This window comes from Protopterus annectens, chromosome 17.part0, assembly GCF_019279795.1.
Source record: "Protopterus annectens isolate FY-2018-M chromosome 17.part0, PAN1.0, whole genome shotgun sequence".
NCBI classification, from domain to species: Eukaryota; Metazoa; Chordata; order Ceratodontiformes; family Protopteridae; genus Protopterus; species Protopterus annectens.
The window spans coordinates 621644612-621668132 of record NC_056751.1 but is presented as its reverse complement, the minus strand read 5'-3'; the positions used below and the strand labels follow the sequence as shown (position 1 = coordinate 621668132).

Genomic DNA, 23521 nt, shown 5'->3' with positions numbered 1-23521 from the left:
TCTTACTTGTAAATTCAGCCCTACTATATTCCTAGTATGAACATTCCACACTTCATCTAGTTGGACTTTTCAACTTAAAAAATCATAAAATAGAACAAGTTTCATTTAAACCTGGGTATGTGAATGCATTGGTCCGTAACTGCTATAGTAACTCTAATTTTTCTAACAAAATAGTGATCGGACCTCCCCTGAAATCCATGTTTACTTGATCCCTCACATCAGTTTAAATTTTCACATATCCAGGTTTAAATCCGCGGTGGTGGTGCTGTGGTAGCGTTGTCGTCTCACAGTAAGACGCTAACCGGTTCGACTCTCGGCTAGAGTGTCTTCTGCGTGGAGACATGCGTGAATGGGTGTACCTTCTTTGAAGGTTGTGCGTTAGGGCTGGCAACTCAGCACGTAAAAATCAACTGCCAATCATTAGCGGACCTGGAGTTCCTCTGTGGCGACCCCTAACCGGGAAAAGCCGAAAGACACAACAACTCTTTTAATTAGGCTATTGTTTCATAAAAATTATTTTATGTTTTACAGTTCTAATATGTTTATATGATGGTTGGTGTTTTCACTTTGGCTGCTTTATTTGCACATGAATTCTATTTGTGATTTTTATATGTGCTTTTTTAAAAGATTTAAAGAGAGGTAAAGCTCTCTCCAACCAAGACTGAACCTGACAGTCATGAGGAGAAGGTAAACATTTGCACCACACCACACTCCTCACATAGTCTCACTACGTTTACACCACACATAGAAACTCAAAAACATTCGTGGAGGTTCTCAATAATAATCTGCCTAAGCAACAGAGACCTCCAAAGCAGAAACACAAGCATCTCCATCCCCCAACACAACCCAAATGACACATAGCCCACAGACTCAGTGTGCCACTCAAACACAGCCAATAAGGCAAAACAACATACCCAACACACTAGTCATAGGTGACTCTATAGGCAGGTACACTGATGTCCCACTCACCAGGCTAAACAAGGAGAAGGTTGCTGTCAGCTGCCTGTTGGGTGCCAGGATCCGCCACATAACCCACACACTCAGGTCACTCCACAACAAGTACAAATATGACTCTGTCATTGTCCATGTTTGTGTGAATGACCTGAGACGTACCTCCCTGGACTACATGAAAAGAGACATGGAAGAGCTCTCCGATCTTGTAGCCCAGGCAGGTATGACCCTAGCCCTGGGTAGCATTCTGCCATCGCCCAGAATGAAACCGCAGTACAAGGACAAAATGATTGACTTCAACAATTGGCTAATCTTCTGGTGTCATTCTAAGGGGATCCAGTATCTGTCTGCTTGGAATGAGATGGTCAACAGACCACGATGCTTTGCCACAGATGGCCTGCACCTGTCACCCCTGGTATTCCGGATACTGACTAAGACTCTTGCTGCCCCTATAGTGCCGTTTTTAGGCCGGGTTCAAGTAACAAATTCACCACCATAACAGGAACAAGCAAGCAAAAACTGAGGGTAATGCTACTCGGTCTACTCGGTCTAAATTTCAAAATGCACTCACTCGAGGCACTCCTTAAAATGGAGAACATCGATATCTGTGCAGTGACTGAGACCTGGTTCAAGGCTCCAGAGAGCACCCCTGCACTACCAGGCTATAACTCATGCCACACTTTTCGGTCATGTAACCTGGACCGAAACACCAAAGGCGGGGGTGTGTCCGTATTCATTAAAGATATCCACACCTCCAGGCTAGTTGCTCAGCATAATGCATCCGAGGTTATCCAAGTGAAACTAACTCTTGGCAAATCTGCAATCCAAATTGTAGCTTGCTACAGATCCCCCACCATGCCCCAGGATTCCCACTCCTCTTTTCTTGATGTACTGGAAATTATTAGGGTTCAGCCAAACACTCTAATAATGGGCGACTTCAACTACCCCACCATTAACTGGGAAAACTACTCGTGTACCAACTCCTTAGCGCAATGCTTTCTGGAATTCATAAACTCCAATGCCCTAGATCAACTTTTCCACACCCCCACCAGGGGCAACAGTATCCTAGACCTAGTCATTGCCGACATGAGTGACAGGTGTTCCACACCTCCGATCCGACCATAAGCTAATCACCCTTGATATCCACATCCCACCCCCACCCCCCATTAAGGAAACCACAGTAAAAAAATTCTCCAAAGCCAACTTCATGCTTCTTAAGACAGAAGTAGTGAACTTCATGACACCCATGCAGATGGACAGTACAGTTACAACTGCTGAATCCTACACAAATGCACTCTATAAGCACTTACATGAGTGCATGGATCGTGCTATCCCAAACAGAACCAAGATGCTATCCTCCAAAAAAAGGAAGCCAATCTAGTGGTCCCCTGCCATAAACAAACTGTACAACAGAAGGAAGAAACTGTTGCAAAAGAGAGTAAAATCCCATGAGTGGAGGAGCTCCCTGGTCAGCCTCAGTAAGAAGCTGAGATCCCTTATAAGATCCTCCAAAGCTACCTACGAAAATAAAATCGCCACGAATTCCAAGGACAACCACAAAGCATTCTATAGCTATGTCAGGAGTCTCAATGACAACACCCAGATCTGCTCTGAGTTACAGCACAAAGGCACGAAAATTACAGAACCAACTGATATTGCCAACATCCTGGCAGCTAGGTTCAGTGCTAACTTTACCCCCCCCCCCCCACCTCCTAAAGGGCCCATATCTATACAGGAAGAATGCAGAGTCCCTGTAATCACAACTATGCAGGTGAAAGCTGCACTCTCTAAAGCCAAAAACACAGCATCCATGGGACCGGACAACATCCCAGGCTGCGTTTTACACGAACTTCAGAATGAACTGGCTCCCCACTTAAGCACCATGTTCAATAATAGCCTCAAGATCAGGCTTTGTGCCCACTGAATGGCACACAGCAACAGTTATCCCACTCCACAAAGGGGGAGCCACCACTGATCCCGGGAACTATAGACCTATTAGCCTGACGAGCCTGGTCTGCAAGGCCATGGAACATATCATCATGGAACTCATAAACAAAGATATTGGTAACCTCCAAACTCTGGATCCCACCCAGTTCGGGTTTGTGAAAGGCAGATCATGCCTCCTGAACCTGATCGACTTCTTTGAGGCAGTCACCAAAGCCGTAGATGAGGGTAAGGTGGTTCACACAGCCTGTCTTGACCCCATTCTGGAATTATAGCTAAACTCAAACTAGAAGTAAATTCCTACGTCACAAGATTGGTTGCAAACTGGCTCACTGACAGAACCCACACTGTAAAAGTTGCAGACTCCAAATCTGACCTCAAAGCAGTGACAAGTGGAGTACCACAGGGTTCCATCCTGGGACCGCTCCTGTTTGGTATCTACTTCTCTGAAGTACAGGCCAACACAGAAGGCCTCTATGTCTGCAAACTAGGAGCCATAGTCAAGTCCCCAAATGATGTGAACATCCTACAGAAGGGCCTCTCTGAGACAGATGCCTGGTGTCAGAGCCATGGCCTCAAGCTCAGTGCCAAAAAGTGCAGTGTCATCCCCTTTGGTAAAATCTCTGTACCCATGAACTACCACATAGGCAGCAATCTACTTAACACCAAATGCGTGATAAGAGACCTTGGGACCCAGGTGGACAGTAGTCTCTCCTTTGATAATCACATCGCCATAGTAGTCAGGAAGTCCTTCTACGTGGCACACCTCATCATAAAAGGATTCTCATCCAGGAAAAAAGAGGTCATCGTTCCCCTCTACTCGACACTCATTAGACCTATTATAGAATACAACGCCCCTTTTGGAATGTACTTCACAAGACATCTGCAGCAGCTGGAAAGGCCACAGAAGTACCTCACAAAGAGGATTACTGGACTCAAACAAATACCCTACACTGACCGCCTCAAAAAACTCCAGCTTCACTCCGTAGCATATCGCCTACTCCGAGGTGATCTCTGCCTAACATATAAAGCTGTGTCAAACCCAGAGCTGTTGGACATACTACACCTAAAGAAATCCCAATCCCTCCGAGCTACACGCTCTAGGGACCTAAACCTTGTCACCACAATAAACAGGACATGCTGGAGGGATAGATTCCTATCCCAGAGACATCCCATACTTTGGAACAGGCTACCCGTCTATGTCAAGCAAAGTTCTTCATTAGCACTCTTCAAGAAAAATCTTGATGAGTGGATGGGAAATAGGAAATACACCCCGGGGATCACTTCTGTGTCTCTGTTCGACAGTGGCACGGGAAAATAACTTTCTTGGGTGGCGTAAGCCAGGGAACCTTGTTGGCTAGGCTTACGTTTGCCCTTGGGCCGATAGCCTAGTACCTACCTATTAACCTATTTAATTCTCAAAGAGTTAACTTGTGAAGTAATTATGTAAATGAGAATATGCACATGAACTGAACATATTTAAGTGTTCTTTGAACTCTTGTATTTTATCTGAAGAAGTTTGTTTTACTAAATCAAAGGAAAAGCGCTTAATGTTAATAAATTTCGGGTTTGGCTGTGGACATCATGTCTGCTTTTTTGTTGTTTTTAAGTGTAAAAGAAGTACTTTCTGATATGTAAGGCTGTTCCATAGAAGTGGTATTCTCTAAGTTACATGTCCAACAAAAAGAAAAACATCACTGTGAAGCAGTGGAATGATTACATTCCTGGATCTGAGTACAATACCTTTAGATGTAAGCTATGTTATGGGAAAGGCCATTCTGTCTTTAGAGACTACTCTACGGCAAACCTAATCCAATTAACAGATGACATGAAGAAATTTAAGCACACTCCTCTCCTTGTTGATTCCATTTTGTATGTTACCACATTTGTGAACAATTTCTAAGCCGTCTTCAAAGCATGCATTGGGGCACCTGTATCCATAAGACATACAATGCCAAATTCAGGAATAACCCCCAATGGTTGAACAGGTAAGCAGTTGTACCTCATAAAAGCAAATTTAATACCCCATCATATATAAATGATCTCAGAAAGATCAACAAAGATCTAAAAAACAACATCAAATCCTCCAAAAATTTAATTGAGAAATGTTACCTCTGCTAAGGGCAGCCACAAAGCCATCTTCAGCTATGCTAGAAGCCTTAGAGGTAACTCCTACCAATTCTCAGACCTAATACATAACAATACCTGTTCATCCCTTGAGGACGTAGCCAACAATATTAGCAGACAAATTTATCTCTGACTTTATTCACATATCCCCCCTAACTTTAGTACATCCACACCACCCCCTCTGATCACTGTTGAGTAGGTTCTAAATGCTCTGTCCAGGACCAAAAGCACTTGCTCCATGGGTCCTGATAAAGTGCAAAGCTGCCTTCTTGCCAGAATCCAGTAGTGTCTGATAGTCTCACTACTAAATATATTCAACCTCAGCCTCTTCACTGGATTCATGCCAGAAGAATGGAGAATTGTGGCAGTCATTCTGCTACACAAGGGGTATACGCTTCTGATTCAGGAAACTAGAGACCTATGAGCCTCACCAGCTGTATCTGCAAAGCAGTGGAATGCATCATTATGGAACTTTTAACAGGCAGTCTACAAGCTGTAGTCCCAAGCCTGTTTGGGTTTGTTAAAGGCAGAGGGTTTGTTAAAGGCAGACCTGCCTTCTGAGCCTGGTTGGCTTCTTTGAACATGTCACTTATGCATGTGACTTTGGCAAATCAGTTCAGACTGTCTACTTATACAAGGCCTTTGATACAATTCCACATTGATTAGCTTGTTGATAATGCCACAAACTAAATGTAAACCTGTACATTATTACTAGATAGCAAACTGGCAGAACCCGTTCTTTGTGTGCGAGGCAAACACACTTCGAAAAGAGTAGTTATCAGTGGTGTTCCCCAGGTATCAGTCTTGGGGCTACTTAACTTTGGTATGTGCTTCTCTGATGTCAAGGCTGACATCTAGCGCCTGTGGCTGACCAAGTTTGCAGATAACTACAAACCTGGAGCTGTCATTAACTCCAGAGCCAACTTCTGATTCTTCAGGAGGTACTAACATGCACCAGTAATTCTTGCCTGGACAGTGGCCTAAAACTAATACTAAGAAATGCAGCATTCTGTCCTTCGGCAAAACTGGCCACACATGCTTACCACATAATTGACACTTCTTTGAAAGTTGTCTCCGCCATTAGGGTCTTGGGTACTTACTTTGACAGTGAACTGTCCTTTGATTATCATGTAATCATTACTGTTATGAAATCATTTTACCTTGCTAGACTAATCACTGGGGGAATTTCTTCCAGATCTAAGGAAGTTAACATCCCCCTCTGCTGCTTCTCCCTCATCAGGCCCATAATATTGTATATCGGCCCCATTGTTATGTACCTGTCCAAGCTTATGACCAAGCTTGAGAGACTACATCATTGTCTCCCTAAGAAACTCAGACAAACCTTCCTTGAGCTACCAAGACCACCTTAAAGAACTTTCTCTTATGTTTCCTACAGACTCTTGAGACGTGATCTCTGTTTTGCCTATAAAGCCTCAAAACATCCAGTCCTATGTGACCTCCTGCATACCTGCAAAACTAACACACACTCAAGAGCTTAACTTCCAGCAAAACATAAGTATAACCTTTTAGCGAGATAGATGTCCCAGAGAATCCCTGTTTTAAAGAATAGACTTTAAACACAACCTAGATGAATGGATAGGCAATCATAAATGCACCCCAATCTGGCCTTGTCCTCATGGATAGGGGTAAAACCTAGGTATAAATTAGTCATGTCCAATGAGTGCATACAATGTAGGGTATTGTGGCAAGGCTACAGATGGTCCTCTGGATAAACAGCTTAGTAATTGGCATATGAACCCTTGACCCTTTCCTGCTACGTCACTAGCCAAAGGCACAAATGTGCATAGTTATCGTTTACACTATCATCAACCCCCTTTTCTGCATGAGGTTGGGATGTCATGTCAGCTGTCACCATCTGTCTCGATTCAGTTCTACTCTCCCTCCTCCTTTGACAGTTAATACCCGTCACAGGTCTTCTCTCACATAGTCGTCTACTCACCTCTTTGCTTGAAGCTGTCGTTTTTCTCTTGCCTTCTTCCTGTCTGTTTCAAATCTTCCTCACCAAATTGTCTTTTGCTTTTCTGCTTTTATCCATGAACCACCGCAATCTGTTCTCTTTGACCTTGTCTGCAGCAAGAGCTATTTTGGCTTCTGCTCTGATGATCTCATTTCTTTGTCTGCCCCACAGTATGCATCCTTCCACCCATCTCAGGTACTTCATTTCCATCATCTGTAGCTTCCTCATCTGCTCTCCAGTAACTGCCCAGGATTCTGTACCATACAGTAGTACTGGTTTCACCACTATTTTGTACATGTTCATTTTCAGCCTGTTTGGCATTCTTCTGTCACACACTACCTCGACATTGTCAGTTGGCTGCAGCCTCCCTCATTCTGCCTTTGACTTCCTCATTCAGACCTCCCTAATCCTCAACCCCCCCCCCAATACTTGAATCTGTTATCCTGTTCCACTGTTTGCCCTTCTGTTTCAGTTCTCAGCTTCTATTGATTTCCCCCATTTGCTGCTTTTACATCTGTCTTATGTGTACTCATTTTCATCCCATGGGACTTCAATTTTGCATTCCATTCATCTTTTCTTTGCTGAAGTTCTTGCTTGAACTCTACTTATAGTACCACATCATCTGCATATAGCAGCTTTGTTGATCTGTCTCCTCTGACCTGTTTGCTCAGCTACTTTGTCATTTACAAAAGGTATTAACATCTAACAAAACATTTCTGACAAGAAGGTAACATAAGAAATGTGATTAAAAATTGATCTACATAAGAAATTTAAAAGTAATGTTCTTAATGTCAAAAAATACAGGCATAAGGCCATCCAACATGATTTGAAGTTTATTTATGATGGTCAAACTGAGAGGGCCTACAAAAGACTATATTTTGGGCTGTATCTCTAAAATATTTTCAGTAACAAAGAATAAAACGAGTATTTTAGTTTAATATGTTTTATTCATTTCTAACTTCTTTTGGTAACTAGTACGCTAGGTCAATCTCAGAAAATGCTTTCACTCCTGTAGTGAGACTAGAGGATAGATTGCTTTTAGAGTGAGAACACTTTGTTGTAGTCTGAGTGAACAGCTGCAATGTTGCTAGTAAGTGGAGGGGAGAGTATTTTCTACATTAAGCAGCTTAAATATGAGGGGTGTTAGCACTGCACCATATTTACGTGTTTGACAGCAGCTAACTTGCTTTACAGATTTTGGGACAGTTGAATTTTACAACTGTATCGTGTCTTAAAGTTGTCTTAGAAGTCAAGTTTTGCTGATGTTTTGCCAAATGCATGTGTTGTATTTCATGTTTTTCTGTCATTCATTATTTTATGTTATATTTTAACAAAAGTATTTATTGTTACATTATGTAATAAAAAGACACTTTGAGAAATGAAATGGATATCATAGTTTCTAGGCTTGGTCAAGAAAGAACTTAAGTGTGTGTGAGACACTACTCATTTCACGAAATAAAAAAGCTGCATAGGACTTACTGCTGGAACTAGTACTTAAGCAAAATTAATACTGGACATTTGTATTTGGGAAAAAAAAATCTGCATGGTTCTCATAACCATCACTCGAATCCCAAGTCCTTTTAGAATTCGACCCTTACTGTTTGATATGATATCAAAGATGCTGCTGTGCAATTAATTCTCTAAGTTATTTACAGTTATTTAAAATATTCAATCAGCAGATGAACATTTTGTTTGGCAGTAACTTGAGCACTTTCATTTTCAGAGGTGGTCCAAGTGCACAAGAAAGTCACATGCAAAAAAAAAAAAAAAAATTCTTGTTTTCCCGCCTTACTGAACTAGAATAGTCCAGTCTTCAGAGTTTGCTGATCTCTGGGCTTTGGCTTGGTTCCTGTGCTATTCCATATCCTTATTTGGATAAAGGGAAGCTTCTTTGTTCACCAGTGGGAGTGGGGAGCATTGAGCAGCCTATTTGTCCCTAGAGCAGTGGTTCCAGCCAGAAACTTGTAGTCTGTTGGCCATTTTGGGTCAATTCCTAGCTCTTTTCAACCCCCTGCTATAAAGCCGCTTTAAGGAGTTGCCCATAGAGCACCATCGGGCAGCGCCGGTTAAACTATTTCTGACTCCGTAAAGTCTGCTCTTCAATTTTTCCCTTAGAACTTCTCTACTTGCAATCTAAACAGTCTATTCTTTATCTCAAAAGCTCAGCACTTGCTCCTAAAGCATTTTTATATAGGTAAAGTACTTATATACTAAACAAAGTACTACATTAGCCTAGAATCCCCTTGAGTACCCATTTCCCTATAGGTCCCTTCTGACTCAGTTACACAGCAAACTTTTTCTAGCATGTCGAAGGCTCAGTTGCTAGCGTCCTCTCCTGTTCAGCTGGTGAATCTGGGCATCTTGAGGCAATGTTACAATTGCCTCATGTACACAGACAACCCACTCCTTCTCCCACAAAACACAAATACATGTGAGAGATAAAACTATATAGCCAAACTGGAGGCTGAGCTCTCTCAACTCAGGACTGGCAAGACCAGACAGGAGGAGAAGGAAACCACGCACACCACAAACCCAGTTTCACATAGAACTATCACAACTGCAAAACAAACACATAAACACACAAAGACATACTCGAGGCACTGATCAAAATCTACCAAAACTACAGAGGCCTCCAAAGCAGACACCCAAGCAACTGCCACCTCAAGACATAAGACATGCAACACATAGTTCTCAAAGTCAATGTGCTAAACAGTCACAGCCCTTAAGGCCAAACACAATGCCAGACACACTTGTTATAGGTGATTCCATAGTCAGACACACTGACGTCCCACTCACCAGACTGAACAAGGAAAAGATCACAGTAAGCTGCCTGTCAGGCGCTAGAATCCGCCACATAACACAAGCACTCAGGTCACTCCACAGCAAGTACAAGTATGACTCAGTCGTTGTCCATGCCGGTGTGAACGACCTGAGACGTACCTCCCTGGACTACATGAAAAGAGACATAGAGGAGCTCTCAGATTATGTAGCCCAGGCCGGTATGACCCTGACCCTGAGCAGTATCCTACCCTCACCAAGAATGATGCCACAATACAGAGACAAAATGATCAGCTTTAATAATTGGCTTAATTACTGGTGTCATTCTAAGGGGATCCAATGTCTGTCTGCCTGGGATGACGTGCTTGACAAGCCACGCTGCTTTGCAAGGGACGGCTTGCACCTGTCACCCCTGGGCTTCCGGATATTGGCAAAGGCTCTTGCCACCCCCATAGTGCCTTTTTTAGGCAAGGCTCAAATGATAAACCTACCACCCTAGAAAACAAAAATGGAGAAAAACTAAGGGTAATACTGCTCAATGCCAGAAGTCTAAACCTCAAGATGCACGCCCTCGAAGCCCTCCTCAGTATGGAGAACATCGATGTCTGTGCTGTGACTGAAACCTGGTTCAAGGCTCCTGAGAGCACCCCAGCACTATCAGGTTATACTTCATATCATGCTTTCCGGCCCCAAAATCCGGACCGAACCACAAAAGGAGGGGGAGTATCCATATTCATAAAGGATGCCCACACCTCTAGGTTAGTGGCAACGCACGAAGCATCGGAGACCATCCAGGTGCAATTAACCATAGGTAAAACTGCCCTACAGTTTGTAGCATGCTACAGACCACCTTCTCAGACTCAGGAAACCCACACAGCCTTCCTGAAGACACTGGAGAGTATGAATGTCTCTCCAAACACCATCATATTGGGTGACTTCAACTACCCAAACATAGACTGGGAACATTACTCAAGCCCCAACACCCTAGCCCAAAGGTTCCTGGAGTTCATAAACTCAAATGCTATGGAACAACTAGTCACCATTCCCACAAGAGGAGAAAATATACTAGACCTGATCATCACAAACATGGGGACAAAATGCTCCACACCAGAAGTATATCCCTCATTGGTGAGATCAGACCATAAATTAATCTCACTGGAGATCCACATCCCGCCCCCACCCCCAGCAAAAAAAAACACAGTGAAGAACTTCTCAAAAGAAAACTTCACACTTCTCAAGACTGGAGTGGTATCCTTCAAGGCCCCCGAGCCAGTGGAAACCACAACCTACGCTGCTGAAACCCTTACAAATGCCTTCTACGAGCACCTCCAGGAATGTATGGATCAAGCAATCCCTAATAAAATCAAGACCCCTTCCACCAAAGGCAGGCGCCCGGTCTGGTGTACCCCAGCCATAAACAAACTCTACAACAAGAGGAGAAAGCTACTACATGGCAGAGCAAAATCCCTAAAAGGGAAGGCATCTCTGATCAATACTAGCAAAAAACTACGATCACTCATAAAATCATCCAAGGCCAACTTTGAGAGAAAAATCGCTAATGACACAAAAGACAATCATAAGGCCTTCTTTAGCTATGTTAGAAACCTGGGTGGAAACTCCCAGATATGCTCAAAATTAGTCCAAAATTATAAAAAAATCACTGAACCCACAGACATTGCCAACATACTGGCAGACAGGTTCAGTGCAAATTTCTGCCCCCCCCCCCCAAAGGAGAAATATCTATCCCACCAGAGTCTAGCCTCCCAAACATCTCAGATGCCCAGGTGAGAGCTGCTCTCTCTAAAGCAAAAAACACAGCATCAATGGGACCGGACGGTGTCCCCAGCTGTGTGCTACACAAACTCAATGAGGAACTAAACCCACACATAAGGCTGCTGTTTAATCTTAGCCTTACTACAGGATACGTACCCAAAGAATGGCGTACGGCAACTGTGGTCCCACTCCACAAAGGGCGGTGCTTCTGTGGACCCTGGAAATTACAGCCCCATAAGCTTGACTAGCCTTGTCTGCAAAGCTATGGAGAGGATCATAATGGAACTCATAAATAAAGACATTGGGACCTACAGACACTGGATCCTACCCAATTTGGCTTTGTCAAGGGCAGATCCTGCCTCTTGAACTTGGTCGACTTATTCGAAACAGTCACTAAGGCCATTGATGAGGGTAAGGCAGTTCACACAGCCTACCTTGACCTAGCAAAAGCGTTCGACACAATACCCCACTCGGGCATCATAGAAAAGCTCACCAGCTTAGATGTAAACCCATATGTCACAAGATGGGTTGCAAACTGGCTCAAGGACAGAACACACAGGGTTAGAGTTGCTGGTGCCATGTCAGACTCTAAGCCGGTCATGAGCGGTGTCCCACAGGGATCAGTCCTGGGCCCCCTCTTGTTCGGCATTTATTTTTCTGAAGTGCAGGCAAACATAGGGGGATTGTGGCTGACAAAATTTGCAGATGACTGCGAACTGGGCACCATAATTGACACTCCATCAGAGACAGACATCCTCCAGAGAGGTCTCATAGAAATGGATAACTGGTGCCAGAGCCATGGCCTTAAGCTAAATGCCAAAAAATGTATAGTCATACCCTTTGGGAAAAACAAGGTAACCCCTAATTACCACATAGGTGGTAATCCATTAAACACGGAAGAAGTTATCAGGGACCTGGGGACCCAAGTTGACAGTAACCTCTCTTTTGACACTCACATTGCCAAAGTGGTTAGGAAGACCTTCTATATTGCCCACCTGATCATGAAGGGATTCACATCCAGATCAGGAGAGGTCATTGTACCCTGTACTCTTCACTTATCAGACCAATGATTGAGTACAACGCCCCATTTGGAATGTACCTTACCCGACACCTGCAGCAGTTGGAAAGACCCCAAAAGTTCCTCACCAAAAGGATAAAGGGCTCAAACATATGTCATACGATGCCCGACTGAAGAAACTCCAGCTCTATTCAGTCGCATACCGTCTGCTCAGAGGTGATCTGTGCCTGACATACAAGGCCATGTCCAACCCGGAATTAATGGACATGCTCCACCTCAAAAAATCCAAATCCACCAGAGCCACGAGCAAGAGACTTAAACCTCAACACGGATATAAATAGGACGTGCTGGAGGGACAGATTCATCACCCAGAGACTCCCTACACTATGGAACAGAATCCCAGTCCATGTGAGGCAGAGCCCCTCACTGACTCTGTTCAAGAGAAATCTTGACGAGTGGATGGGAGATCGTAGGTTTACCCCGGGAATCATCTCTGTGTCACTGTTGGACAGAGGCACAGCAAACTAATGGGTATAGTATTCTCATCCTAAGGGGTGGTGAAAGCCACACACACTCTGGCTAGGCTTATAAATGCCCTAGGGCAGATAGCCTAGTATGAACCTATGAACCTATTAATTGCATGTGATAACATTTTAAGTGTACAGATGTCAGTGGGATTCATACTTAAAACTTCAAGTTCGCACTTGGTGGCAGATCATTGCATGGTGTTTGTGACTACAAAAGTGGCTTTTAGAAAGAAACTGGCTTTTGCATTGAAAATGGATATTTTACGGGTCTAAATTATATTCTTGAAAGCAGACAATGTTGAATCTGACATTGTCGACACGAGAATATCAAACGCTCAGAATCCCGAGCGTGTAAATGGAAATCTCCGTAAGGGGAGATTTCAGTTTACTGCAATATAGTGCGGTCTCGGAGTTGGTATACTTAAGTTGTAGGGGGGTGTGGGGGGCGCAGGGGGGCTTGCCCCCCCCCCCTGCTTAAACCTGTTTGGGTACTTTTTTCTTTTTTTGTTTTTGTCTTTTTTATAAGGTCGATGTTTGAACACATCGACCATATGTTCGATGTTTTCAACCGTCAGTCTTGTAATATAGACCCTATTTTACTAACTTCTTGTACTGAAAATGGATAGTCTATACATTTCATGGATCCTCAGTAGCTGGAGAGGGGTGTGAGGGCTCTCCTGTGGAGCTTGCCATACACGAAGGAGCAGCGATCATTCTTTCAGCAATTGCCTCCAGCCATGCCATGTTTCTGCATTGGACTTGTGACTTAATAGTCTTTGATTCTGTTGTGAGATGTTACATGTGCTGCAGTGCTTCACTGTATTTCATTTGCATGGTAATTATTTTGAAGTATTTTTTTTTCAGTGGAGCATTCTTTTAATACAGCTTTACATTTAGATACAGTGACATCAGCTGAGCAGATTACAGCTTCTGGAGCTATGACATTCGACCGAGCATCTACAGCTGAAGCTACGGCCATCATTTCTGAAAGTCCTTCCCAGGGGGATGACTTCACAAGAGCAACAAGTAAGATGTTAAAAGTTAACTTTTTTCTTTGGAACTATAAGGAAAGGGTTAATAAAATTTAGGGGATCTTCAATTAGTAACTGAATGACAGTGATAACACTAAGCACAACATTTTTATACTCTGGTTCATGCATTCATTTCTGATACCCCTTTTTCCTTTATCAGGTTTACAGGGGAACTGAAGGATGTTCTTCGTGTTTCACTGTTGCAGTCCTAACTGTAGGGTGCTCCTGCCGGTAGGCAGCCCGAGGTCAGCCAGAATCCCAAAGTCTGGGTCCGGCGTCGGCTGTACAAGCTAGTACCCTGACGTCAGTACGCTTTGGTATATAGCCCTCAGCCGACGCCATCTTCTCCAGTCTTTCTTGCCGTGCGGTGGAAAGCAGCTCGCAAGTCGTTGGTTGGCGATTTTCAAACAGCGTATTTTGTTGTTGTCGGTCCGAAGTTTTTACTTCTCTTCTCAAAGCTAAGTACCCCGTTGGGGAATCTTTTTCTTGTTCCTCCGATGTCAGAAAAAGTTAATAATTGTATAGCGTGTGGGAAACAAATACCTCATAAAGATTTCCACTCTTACTGTCTACCTTGCTTAGGCCCTGACCACGACGTTTCTTGTTGTCGGTTCTGTGCCAGGTTCAACTCTCGTACTATCAAGCGCAGGTACGATTGGGCTTTAAATTATTTTGGCAGACGCTTCAATTATAGAATGTCGTCGGACACTACCGGAGTTCAAAAGAAGCGCAAAGACAGACAGGCCGCCGAGGTCCAAACAGGACTCGTTGCAGCTGGAGCCAGCGTCCGGTTCGGCTGTCAGTGAGACGCTTTTGCAGCCCCTGTCGTCCGCCACTTCTGAACCGATGGCCGATACGGACTCCCATGGGGAGCCATCAAGGCCCACAATTTTAACTGCTGCAGGACCTTCGGACGTCGCTCCTTGGGTCCGGAACCGCTGTGCAGGTACCGGCTTCTGAGGGGGTTTTCAGGCCTACTCACATCACTATTTCAAAGGCAAAGACAAAGACTCCTGTTAAGTCTAAAGCTCCTATTCAAGCTGCTTCTGAATCAACTCCCAAGACACAAAAGCAATTATTAAAGATGGCTGAAGATTTGCTTACAATGATTAGGGGTTCTCACCCCCCTCCTGAGAAAAGGCCTCGACATGATGTTACTCTAGATTCCTCTGACCAGGCTTCTGTATCTTCTGTTTCTTCCTCAGATCAGGACTATTCCTTTCCCCCTTATGAGGATTCGGATGCTGAGGACTCTTTACCCTCGGCCTCTCCGCCTGAGGATTTCTCTTTTGGGGAAACCTTGCATGAGATGAGGTAACATTTTCATTGGGAAGGACAGGAGTATTCTGCTTCCAAGAAGAGGCTTAGGGAATTTCTTCTTCTTCCCCAGCATAGGCCTTTAGCTATCCCTCCTGTTTTGGACATTGTAGATGATGCCCTTTCTGAGGCTAATTTGAATCCTGATTCCATGCCTCCTGCTCCTTCTAAGCCTGATAGATTTTATAGGGTTCCTGACTCTCATTTATTTTTATTTAAAACCCTTCTGCGGATCCTGAAACTATTTCTCAGGGCTCTAAGGCTGCTAAGGTTGCTACTTCTAAAAATCCTATTCCCTCTGAGAAGGATTCTCGTGCTTTAGACAGGTGGGGAAAAAGGTATATACTTCTGCTACCCTGTCTGTAAGGGCTTTAAATTGCCAGTTTCATATGTTTAAGTATCAGCAATTTCTATTGTCTGTTTTAAAGCAAAGGCTTGCTTCCCTTCCTGCTTGTGCAGAGGATAAGGAACTTCAGGATGTCTTGCATGCTACTGAACAAGTGAACAAGCATAGTTTACATTGTGGTTTTGATGCTTTGGATGCTTCTTGCAGGGCTGCAGCCTCTGGTACTGTTATCAGGAGACATGCCTGGCTTCGTGAACAAAGTTTACCTGAACAGGTTAAGACTAAGTTATTAGATGCCCCTGTTCAACATGATGTTCTTTTTGGATCCAAGGCTGAGGAAGTTATTAAAAAGATGGAAGAAAAGGCAAAGTCTATGCAGACTGTAAAAGATTTCTTGCAAGTTCAGCCTCCTAGATTTTCCAGGAATTGGCCCTCTAAAAATTGGTCCTTTCCCACGTCTGACAGGCCTCAAAGGGGAAGATATAGGCGCTCCAGAGGTCGTGGTCAAGGTCAGGCCTCTTACAGATCTAGACAATGGACTGCTTCTTCACCTAGAAGGGGAGAAGACAGATCCCAATCTCAAAGAAAGCAAGCTCAATGACTCTCTCGGTTGGGCTACAGGACCCCTTCACCTGGATGGCCCCTCTCGGAGGAAAACTGTCTCTTTTTTACAGAAATTGGACTCATATTACCCAGGACAGATGGGTATTGGACGTGATGTTAAAAGGCTACAAATTCCATTTTCACACTTTGCCAAGGGCTCATGGTTGGCCAGATCTGCCAAAACATCAATGGTCAGAGGCCTTAATTCAAGTGGATGCTCTTCTGGCCATGAGAGCCATAGAGCCTGTTCCACTCTTGGAGATGGGAAAAGGTTTTTATTCAAGACTGTTTCTAGTTCCCAGAAAACAAAACTCATGGAGACCTATTCTGGACCTTTCTGTGTTAAACACCTTTTTGGAAATTCCAAAATTCAAGATGCTTACTCTACAGCAACTACTTCCAATGCTCTCTCAGGACGCCTGGATGGTGACATTGGACCTAAAGGAAGCCTATTTACATATTCCCATCAGGCAAAATCGCAGGAGATTCCTCAGGTTCAAGGCAGGTTCGAGGCACTTTCAATTCTCTGTACTGCCCTTTGGTTTATCTACTGCCCAGAGTCTTTACCAAGTGCCTGGCACCAGTAGTGGCTTACTGCAGACTTCAGGGGATCCAGATTTACCCCTATTTGGACGACTGCCTTATTCAGGCAGACAGCAAAGATCTTCTGCTTCAACATCTGGACTTTGTTCAACGTCTTCTCCTCCTACTGGGATTCTCAGTGAACACAAAAAAGTCACATTTGATCCCTTCTCGACAAATGGTATTCTTGGGAGCCCTCTTAAATACAACCTTACAAAGGGCCTTCCTCACTCCAGAAAAACAAACTCAGCTGGCTTCTACTTTCAGCACCTTAGCAACTCTATCTCAGCTCCCTGCAAGGAAATTCCTGCAGGCTCTGGGCTACATGGCTTCCTGCATTCTGTTGATTCCAAACGCAAGGCTTCACATGAGAAAGCTTCAATGGTATCTGAAAAGTGTATGGTCACAGCATCACCACGATCTGGATATTCTGATTCCTCTGATCTCCTGCCTCCAGAGGGAGTTCCTCTGGTGGTCCAGGGTATGCTCTTTAAACGAAGGAAAGCCTTTTCGTCTTCCTCAACCTACTCAAATCATAACCACGGACGCCTCGGATTATGCTTGGGGAGCACACTTTCTAGACAATTGCCAGCAGGGAACCTGGACAAAGGACCATCTTCACTGGCACATCAATCTGAAGGAAATGTTGGCAGTTCAAAATGCCCTTCTAGCCTTCAAGAACCTTTTGCAACCAGGGCCTCTGCTAATTCGCACAGACAACACCACGGTCATGTGGTACATCAACAAGCAGGGGGGTTCTCATTCATACCCCCTTTGCAGACTAGCTATGGCTTTATGGGACACAGCTCTAAATTTGAAACTACATCTCCAGGCTCAATTCATTCCAAGGAAACAGAATCTCTTGGCAGACAGCCTGAGCAGAAACATTTCAGATCCTCACGAATGGATGCTAGACACCAATTTATTCAACAGGATTACTGCAGTTTGGGGATGTCCCCAGATGGATCTGTTTGCATCCCATCTCAATCATCAGCTGCCTCGCTTTTGCACCAGGTCCTTCCACAAAACAGCTTGGAGAGTGGATGCCCTGTCCTTCAGCTGGAGAAGCCTTTCAGCTTATGCCTTCCCTCCTCTTCCTCTACTACCTCGGGTATTACTGAAGATAAAACAGGACAAGCCCAAGTTCCTCATCTTGATTGCTCCAAATTGGCCTCGACAGTTTTGGTATCCAACTTTAAAACACCTGTTCTTGGAGCCTCCTTAGATTCTCCCTCTGAACCCTTCGCTTTTGTCCCAGCATCAGGGTCAGTTACTACATCCCAACCTCAAGACCCTTTGCCTGGCAGCTTGGCTCTTCAAAGGAATTTGATTTCCTCTACTCTTCCCAAACAAGTTTTGGATGTTCTTTTGGAAGCTAGACGGCCTAGCACTCGGAAATCCTATGCCTCTAAATGGAAGAGGTTTTGTATTTGGATGCAGGACCGAGGCTTGGATCCTCTGGTTCCTGATCTCTCTTCTATTTTGCTTTACCTTTCAGAACTTTTATCTAAAGGACTTTCCTTTTCTTCCATTAAGATTCATGCTTCTGCTATTTCTGCATTTCAGTTCTGATCCTCCTGTTTTCTCCCATCCTTTGGTGAAGCAATTCTTGAGAGGGCTAAAATTTGCGGCCTCCCAGGACCCCTCCTGTCCCTGCCTGGGATCTTAATTATGTTTTAGAAAAACTTACTTTGCCTCCTTTTGAGCCTGCTGCATCTTCAGATATTAAGTTCTTATCCTGGAAGACTGTTCTTTTATTAGCATTGACCTCTGCCAGAAGGGTCTCAGAGTTGCAAGCTCTCATGGCTGTGGAACCATACCTTATTTTCCATCAGGACAGAGTATCCTTGAGGACCAATCCTACTTTCATGCCTAAGGTGATTTCGAAAGTGGCTTTAAATCAGACAATTCACCTTCCTACCTTCTTTCCAAATCCTCAAAATAAAGGGGAAAGGATTTTGCATTCATTAGATGTGCACAGACAGTTACGATTTTACCTGGACAAGACTAAAGAGTTCAGAAAGTCTAATCAATTGTTTGTTTCTTTGCCTCCAGTTCTCTTGGAAAACCTATTTCTAAACAAACTATTTCCAAATGGATTGCTTATGGAATCAGATTTTGTTACACTCATCATGGGAAACAGTTTCCAGGTACCATTAGAAGTCATTCTACTAGAGCAGCTGCCACTTCTACAGCTTTCCTCAGAGGAGTCCCTACCAAGGATATCTTGGGAGCTGCCACTTGGAGTTCTGTGCATACTTTTTCCAAGCACTACAATCTCCCACTGTTTTCTAAGACCAGGGCAGGCTTTGCCTCTGCTGTTTTGCAGGGTATTCTTGCCTCCCCTTCTTCTATCTAAAGCCTCCTCCCCTTTTACACTGCTTTGGGATTCCACCCTACAGTTAGGACTGCAACAGTGAAACACGAAGAACATAGTACAGTTGTGTACACCTACCATAAATGTAGATGTTCGAGTGTCTTCACTGTTGCAGTCGGGGTTTCCCTCCCTCCTATCCCCTCTTTTTTCTTCCTTTTCCTTTTTTGTGGTGTATTTGTGTTTCCTTGTTGGATTCATTTTTGTTTTATTGGGGACTTCTGACATCTAGGGCAAGAAAGGCTGGAGAAGATGGCGTCGGCTGAGGGCTATATACCAAAGCGTACTGACGTCAGGGTACTAGCTTGTACAGCCGACGCCGGACCCAGACTTTGGGATTCTGGCCGACCTCGGGCTGCCTGCCGGCAGGAGCACCCTACAGTTAGGACTGCAACAGTGAAGACACTCAAACATCTACATTTATGGTACGTGTACACAACTGTACTTTATCCTGGCAAGCACTGGGTGGAAGACTGGGAAACAGTCTATCACAAGATGCATGCACTCACCCGCACACACACACCTTCACCTGCAGTGGTTTAAGAGGCTTAGTAGTTTGCCTAACATTATCTCTTTGTGTGCTGGAGAAAACGGGAGCCCCTAGCAAATACCTGGCAGATGGAGAGTACTTGGGAAGACAATAGAAGACAGCCAAGCCTAGAAACAAATCAAAAAAACAAGTACAAAGAGGCAGCAGTGGAAACTACTGCACCATTCTGTGGGCATTACTCAAGTTCATATAATACGTTTTGTATAATATGTTTTATTTACTTTTACTTTTGTTTATTGCGCTTTGCTAGTGTGGATATTTGCTTCTGAGCAATTATTTTTACAGGGAAGAAGTAGGCAAAATTCCTCTACCCCAACTATTATACAAAATATTATATACGAAGATAGATGGCACTTTTAGAATGAGGCCACCTTGTGTTCTGAGAGCAGTCAAGATCAGTACACATGGTGCATAACTTGTCCAGAGCAGGATACAAGAACACAGGTGCCTTATTAAGTATTAATGTGTTATCTAGAATGTGTGTGTTTGCTACCTTATAATCTGAAGTGGTGTACAACCTTCACAGGTGTCAGTGTTGTAATGTAGAGAGTGAAATATGAGGACAAGGGATTAGGGCCACCTCACCTCAGTTTTTAGGCTTAAATCTGTAGTCTGTGTAGAGCTTGTGGTAACAGTAAAGCTTGTTCCATAAGCTTTATATATACAGTATGTTTAAAATGTAGTGGCATTTTACTGTTTTTTTAGATTGCTAGAGTTGCTTGAACACAGAGTTATATTTGAAGTTGGCAGCATCCTAATTTAATAGTGCACTGCATGTAAATTTTACAGCAGTTGTATTTAGCAGAATTGAATTTAACAGGCTGTTGCCTGCAGCATTCACATACATGGATAAAGCCCTGACTAATGCCAGGGCAACCCAAGTTCAGGAAGCATGTCAGGTGCATGAAGGTGAAAGTGAGGGAAGGATGCTCATGCCCACCCTTGGGATGGTATTGGGGTGGCACTGCAAAGACTGAGTTCCGTGGTGGAATCTGGGGAGACAACATAGTATACTGCTGCCTCTGGGTGGGTGAGGTAGTCCTGCTGATACTAGCCCCTTACAAAGGTGAGGGGTGGGATAGTGCTGATGCCTATTGCACATCCCACCTGCAGGATGCTTCTGGACAGGCACTAGGGTTTGGGAATTAAAGGGAAAATACTCCCTGGTGGCAGTATGATGCTGCCCCACATGCTTCAGTCTCCTCACAGTCTGTAAACATTGCTCAAATTAAAGGGGGTTAAGAAGTTTGTAGGATCTGGTGAATGAGGATGGAGGATCTGGGCACACCTGATGGTCAGCTGTGGGGAACCAAAACATAAGTCTACCCCCCAAAGATTTAACAGGCTGTCACAGCTGCAGTAGGATTTTAGGAAGATCATTACAATCCTGGTAAGAATTAATGCTACAGTGCCAATTAATATGTGTGGAAATTAAGCTACAGGTGAACATTTGACCTGACTTCCAGAGCTTTTATTCCCCCTGCATAAGATAGTCTGCTCCTGCACTATAGATGGCAATAGGATGTACAAGATAGAATTGAGAGGCACTCATATTATCTTCCTTTGATGTTCATCGTGTTACCCTGCTGCAGTCATCACACTTGGGTTATCCTGCCGTCAGACGGTCCCGCAGTTGGCCCGAATTCCAAAGTCTTGGTCCGGCGTCAGTTGCTGTTGCTTCTTCCCTGACGTCAGTGCGCCAGGGGTATATAAGAGGTATCCGATGCCATTTTCTTCAGTCTTTCTTGCCGCGCAGTGCCCGAAGCAGAAGCAGTTCGCAAGTGCTGGTCGGCCGACACCTGAGATTTTCGATTTGAATTTCAGTCCTAAGTCTTCAGTAAAGCTAAGTACCCCATTGGGGAACATTTTCTTGCCTCAGTCCGATGTCAGAAAAAGTTAACAATTGCATTTCTTGTGGGAAGCAAATACCTCATAAGGACTTCCATTCCTATTGTATTCCTTGCCTAAGCCCAGACCACGACGTCACAGGTTGTCGGTTTTGTGCTAGGTTTAATAAACGAACTATCAAATGCCGTTTTGACTTAGCACGGCATTACTTTGGTAGGAAATTTAATTATATCATGCCGTTGGAGCAGCTGACGACCGCCATACATAAAAAACGCAAGGATAAGGACAGGCAGCCTAGGAACAAGCCAGACTCCGAGGCCTCAGCTGGGCCTGTCGCTGGTTCTCCGGTTTTCAGTGAGGCGCCTATGCAGCCCCTGACGACCGCAGAACCTGGAACCCCAGACAGCTGCTGATTCCCAAGTGGAGCCTACTAGGCCAACGCAGCCATCTTCCGACACCAGAGCAGAAGTAGACACCGGTGCAGTGGAAACACTTCGGTTGCAGAAGGTGTCTTCAGACCGACTACACTCACCATTAAATCTTATGCTAAGCTTAAAACTCCTTTAAAACCTAAGAAAACTACATCAGTCTACAGTTAAAGCCCCATGCCTAAGAAACAGATGCTTAAGATGGCTGAAAATTTGATTAACTTTATCAGGGGTTCCCATCCCCCTCCTGATAAAAGACCAAGACAAGAGGAAGATTATGCATCCTCTGACCAGGTTTCACTCTCCTCAGATTCTTCTGAGGAACAAGATTACACTTTTCCACCTTATGAAGACTCTGATGCTGAAGACTCTATTCCCTCAGCATCTCCCCCTGAAGACTACTCCTTTGGGGAAACTTTACATACCATGAGGGAACATTTCCACTGGGAAGGCCAGAATTGCTCAGATTCTAAGAAAAGGCTCCGAGAGTTCCTTTTACTACCCCAGCATAGAACTCTTGCTATCCCACTTGTTTTAGATATTGTGGATGATGTTTACTTGGAGTCTAGTTTAAATCCATACTCTCTACCTCCTGCTCCAGCCAAACCCGACAGATGCTACAAAGTACCTGACTCACACAAATTCCTTTATAAAAGCCCTGTAGCTGACCCAGAAACAATTTCCCAGGGTCCTAAGGGAGTTTTGGCTAAAAATCCTGTGCCCTCTGAAAGGGATTCCAGAGTCCTAGATAGATGGGGAAAGAAAATATACACCTCAGCAACTCTGGCTATGAGGGCATTAAATTGCCAGTTTCACATGTTGAAATATCAGCAATTCCTACTGTCTCAGTTAAAACAAAAAATGAGCACACATTCAGAACAGTCTGAATTCAAGGAAATGCAGGATCTTTTGCATGCACCTGAACAGGTGGGCAAACATACTTTACAATGCGGATTTGATTCATTTGAAGCTTCCTGTAGAGCAGCTGTTATGGGCTCTGTCATACGTAGACATGCTTGGTTAAAACAAACCCTTCCTGATCATGTTAAAGCAAAATTATTGGATGCACCTTTACAGCAGGATGTATTATTTGGTGTCAAAGTAGAAGAGGTTTTAAAGAAAATGGAGGATAAGGCAAAGTCTATGCAAATGGTCAAGGATTTTTTGCAGGTACAACCCCCTCGTTTCAGCAGAAATTGGCCAACAAAAAACTGGTCCTTTCCAGCTTCTGACAGATCACAGAGGGGCAAATACAGATGCCCAAGGGGCAGAGGTCATTCACAGGGCCCTTACAAACCTCGCCAATGGGGTACTGCTACCCAGAAAGGAGGAGAAGGCAGGCCCCA

General features: G+C 44.1%; 1 protein-coding gene across 1 annotated transcript in view; it reads left to right on the top strand.

Moving 5' to 3' along the window:
• DEAF1 (DEAF1 transcription factor) overlaps positions 1-23521 on the top strand; it is a 992297-nt gene that overhangs the window by 698252 nt on the left and 270524 nt on the right. The window contains exon 7 of the mRNA XM_044059223.1: positions 13994-14122. Coding sequence (XP_043915158.1) covers positions 13994-14122 — 129 coding nt within the window. The remainder of the gene's footprint in view (positions 1-13993; positions 14123-23521) is intronic.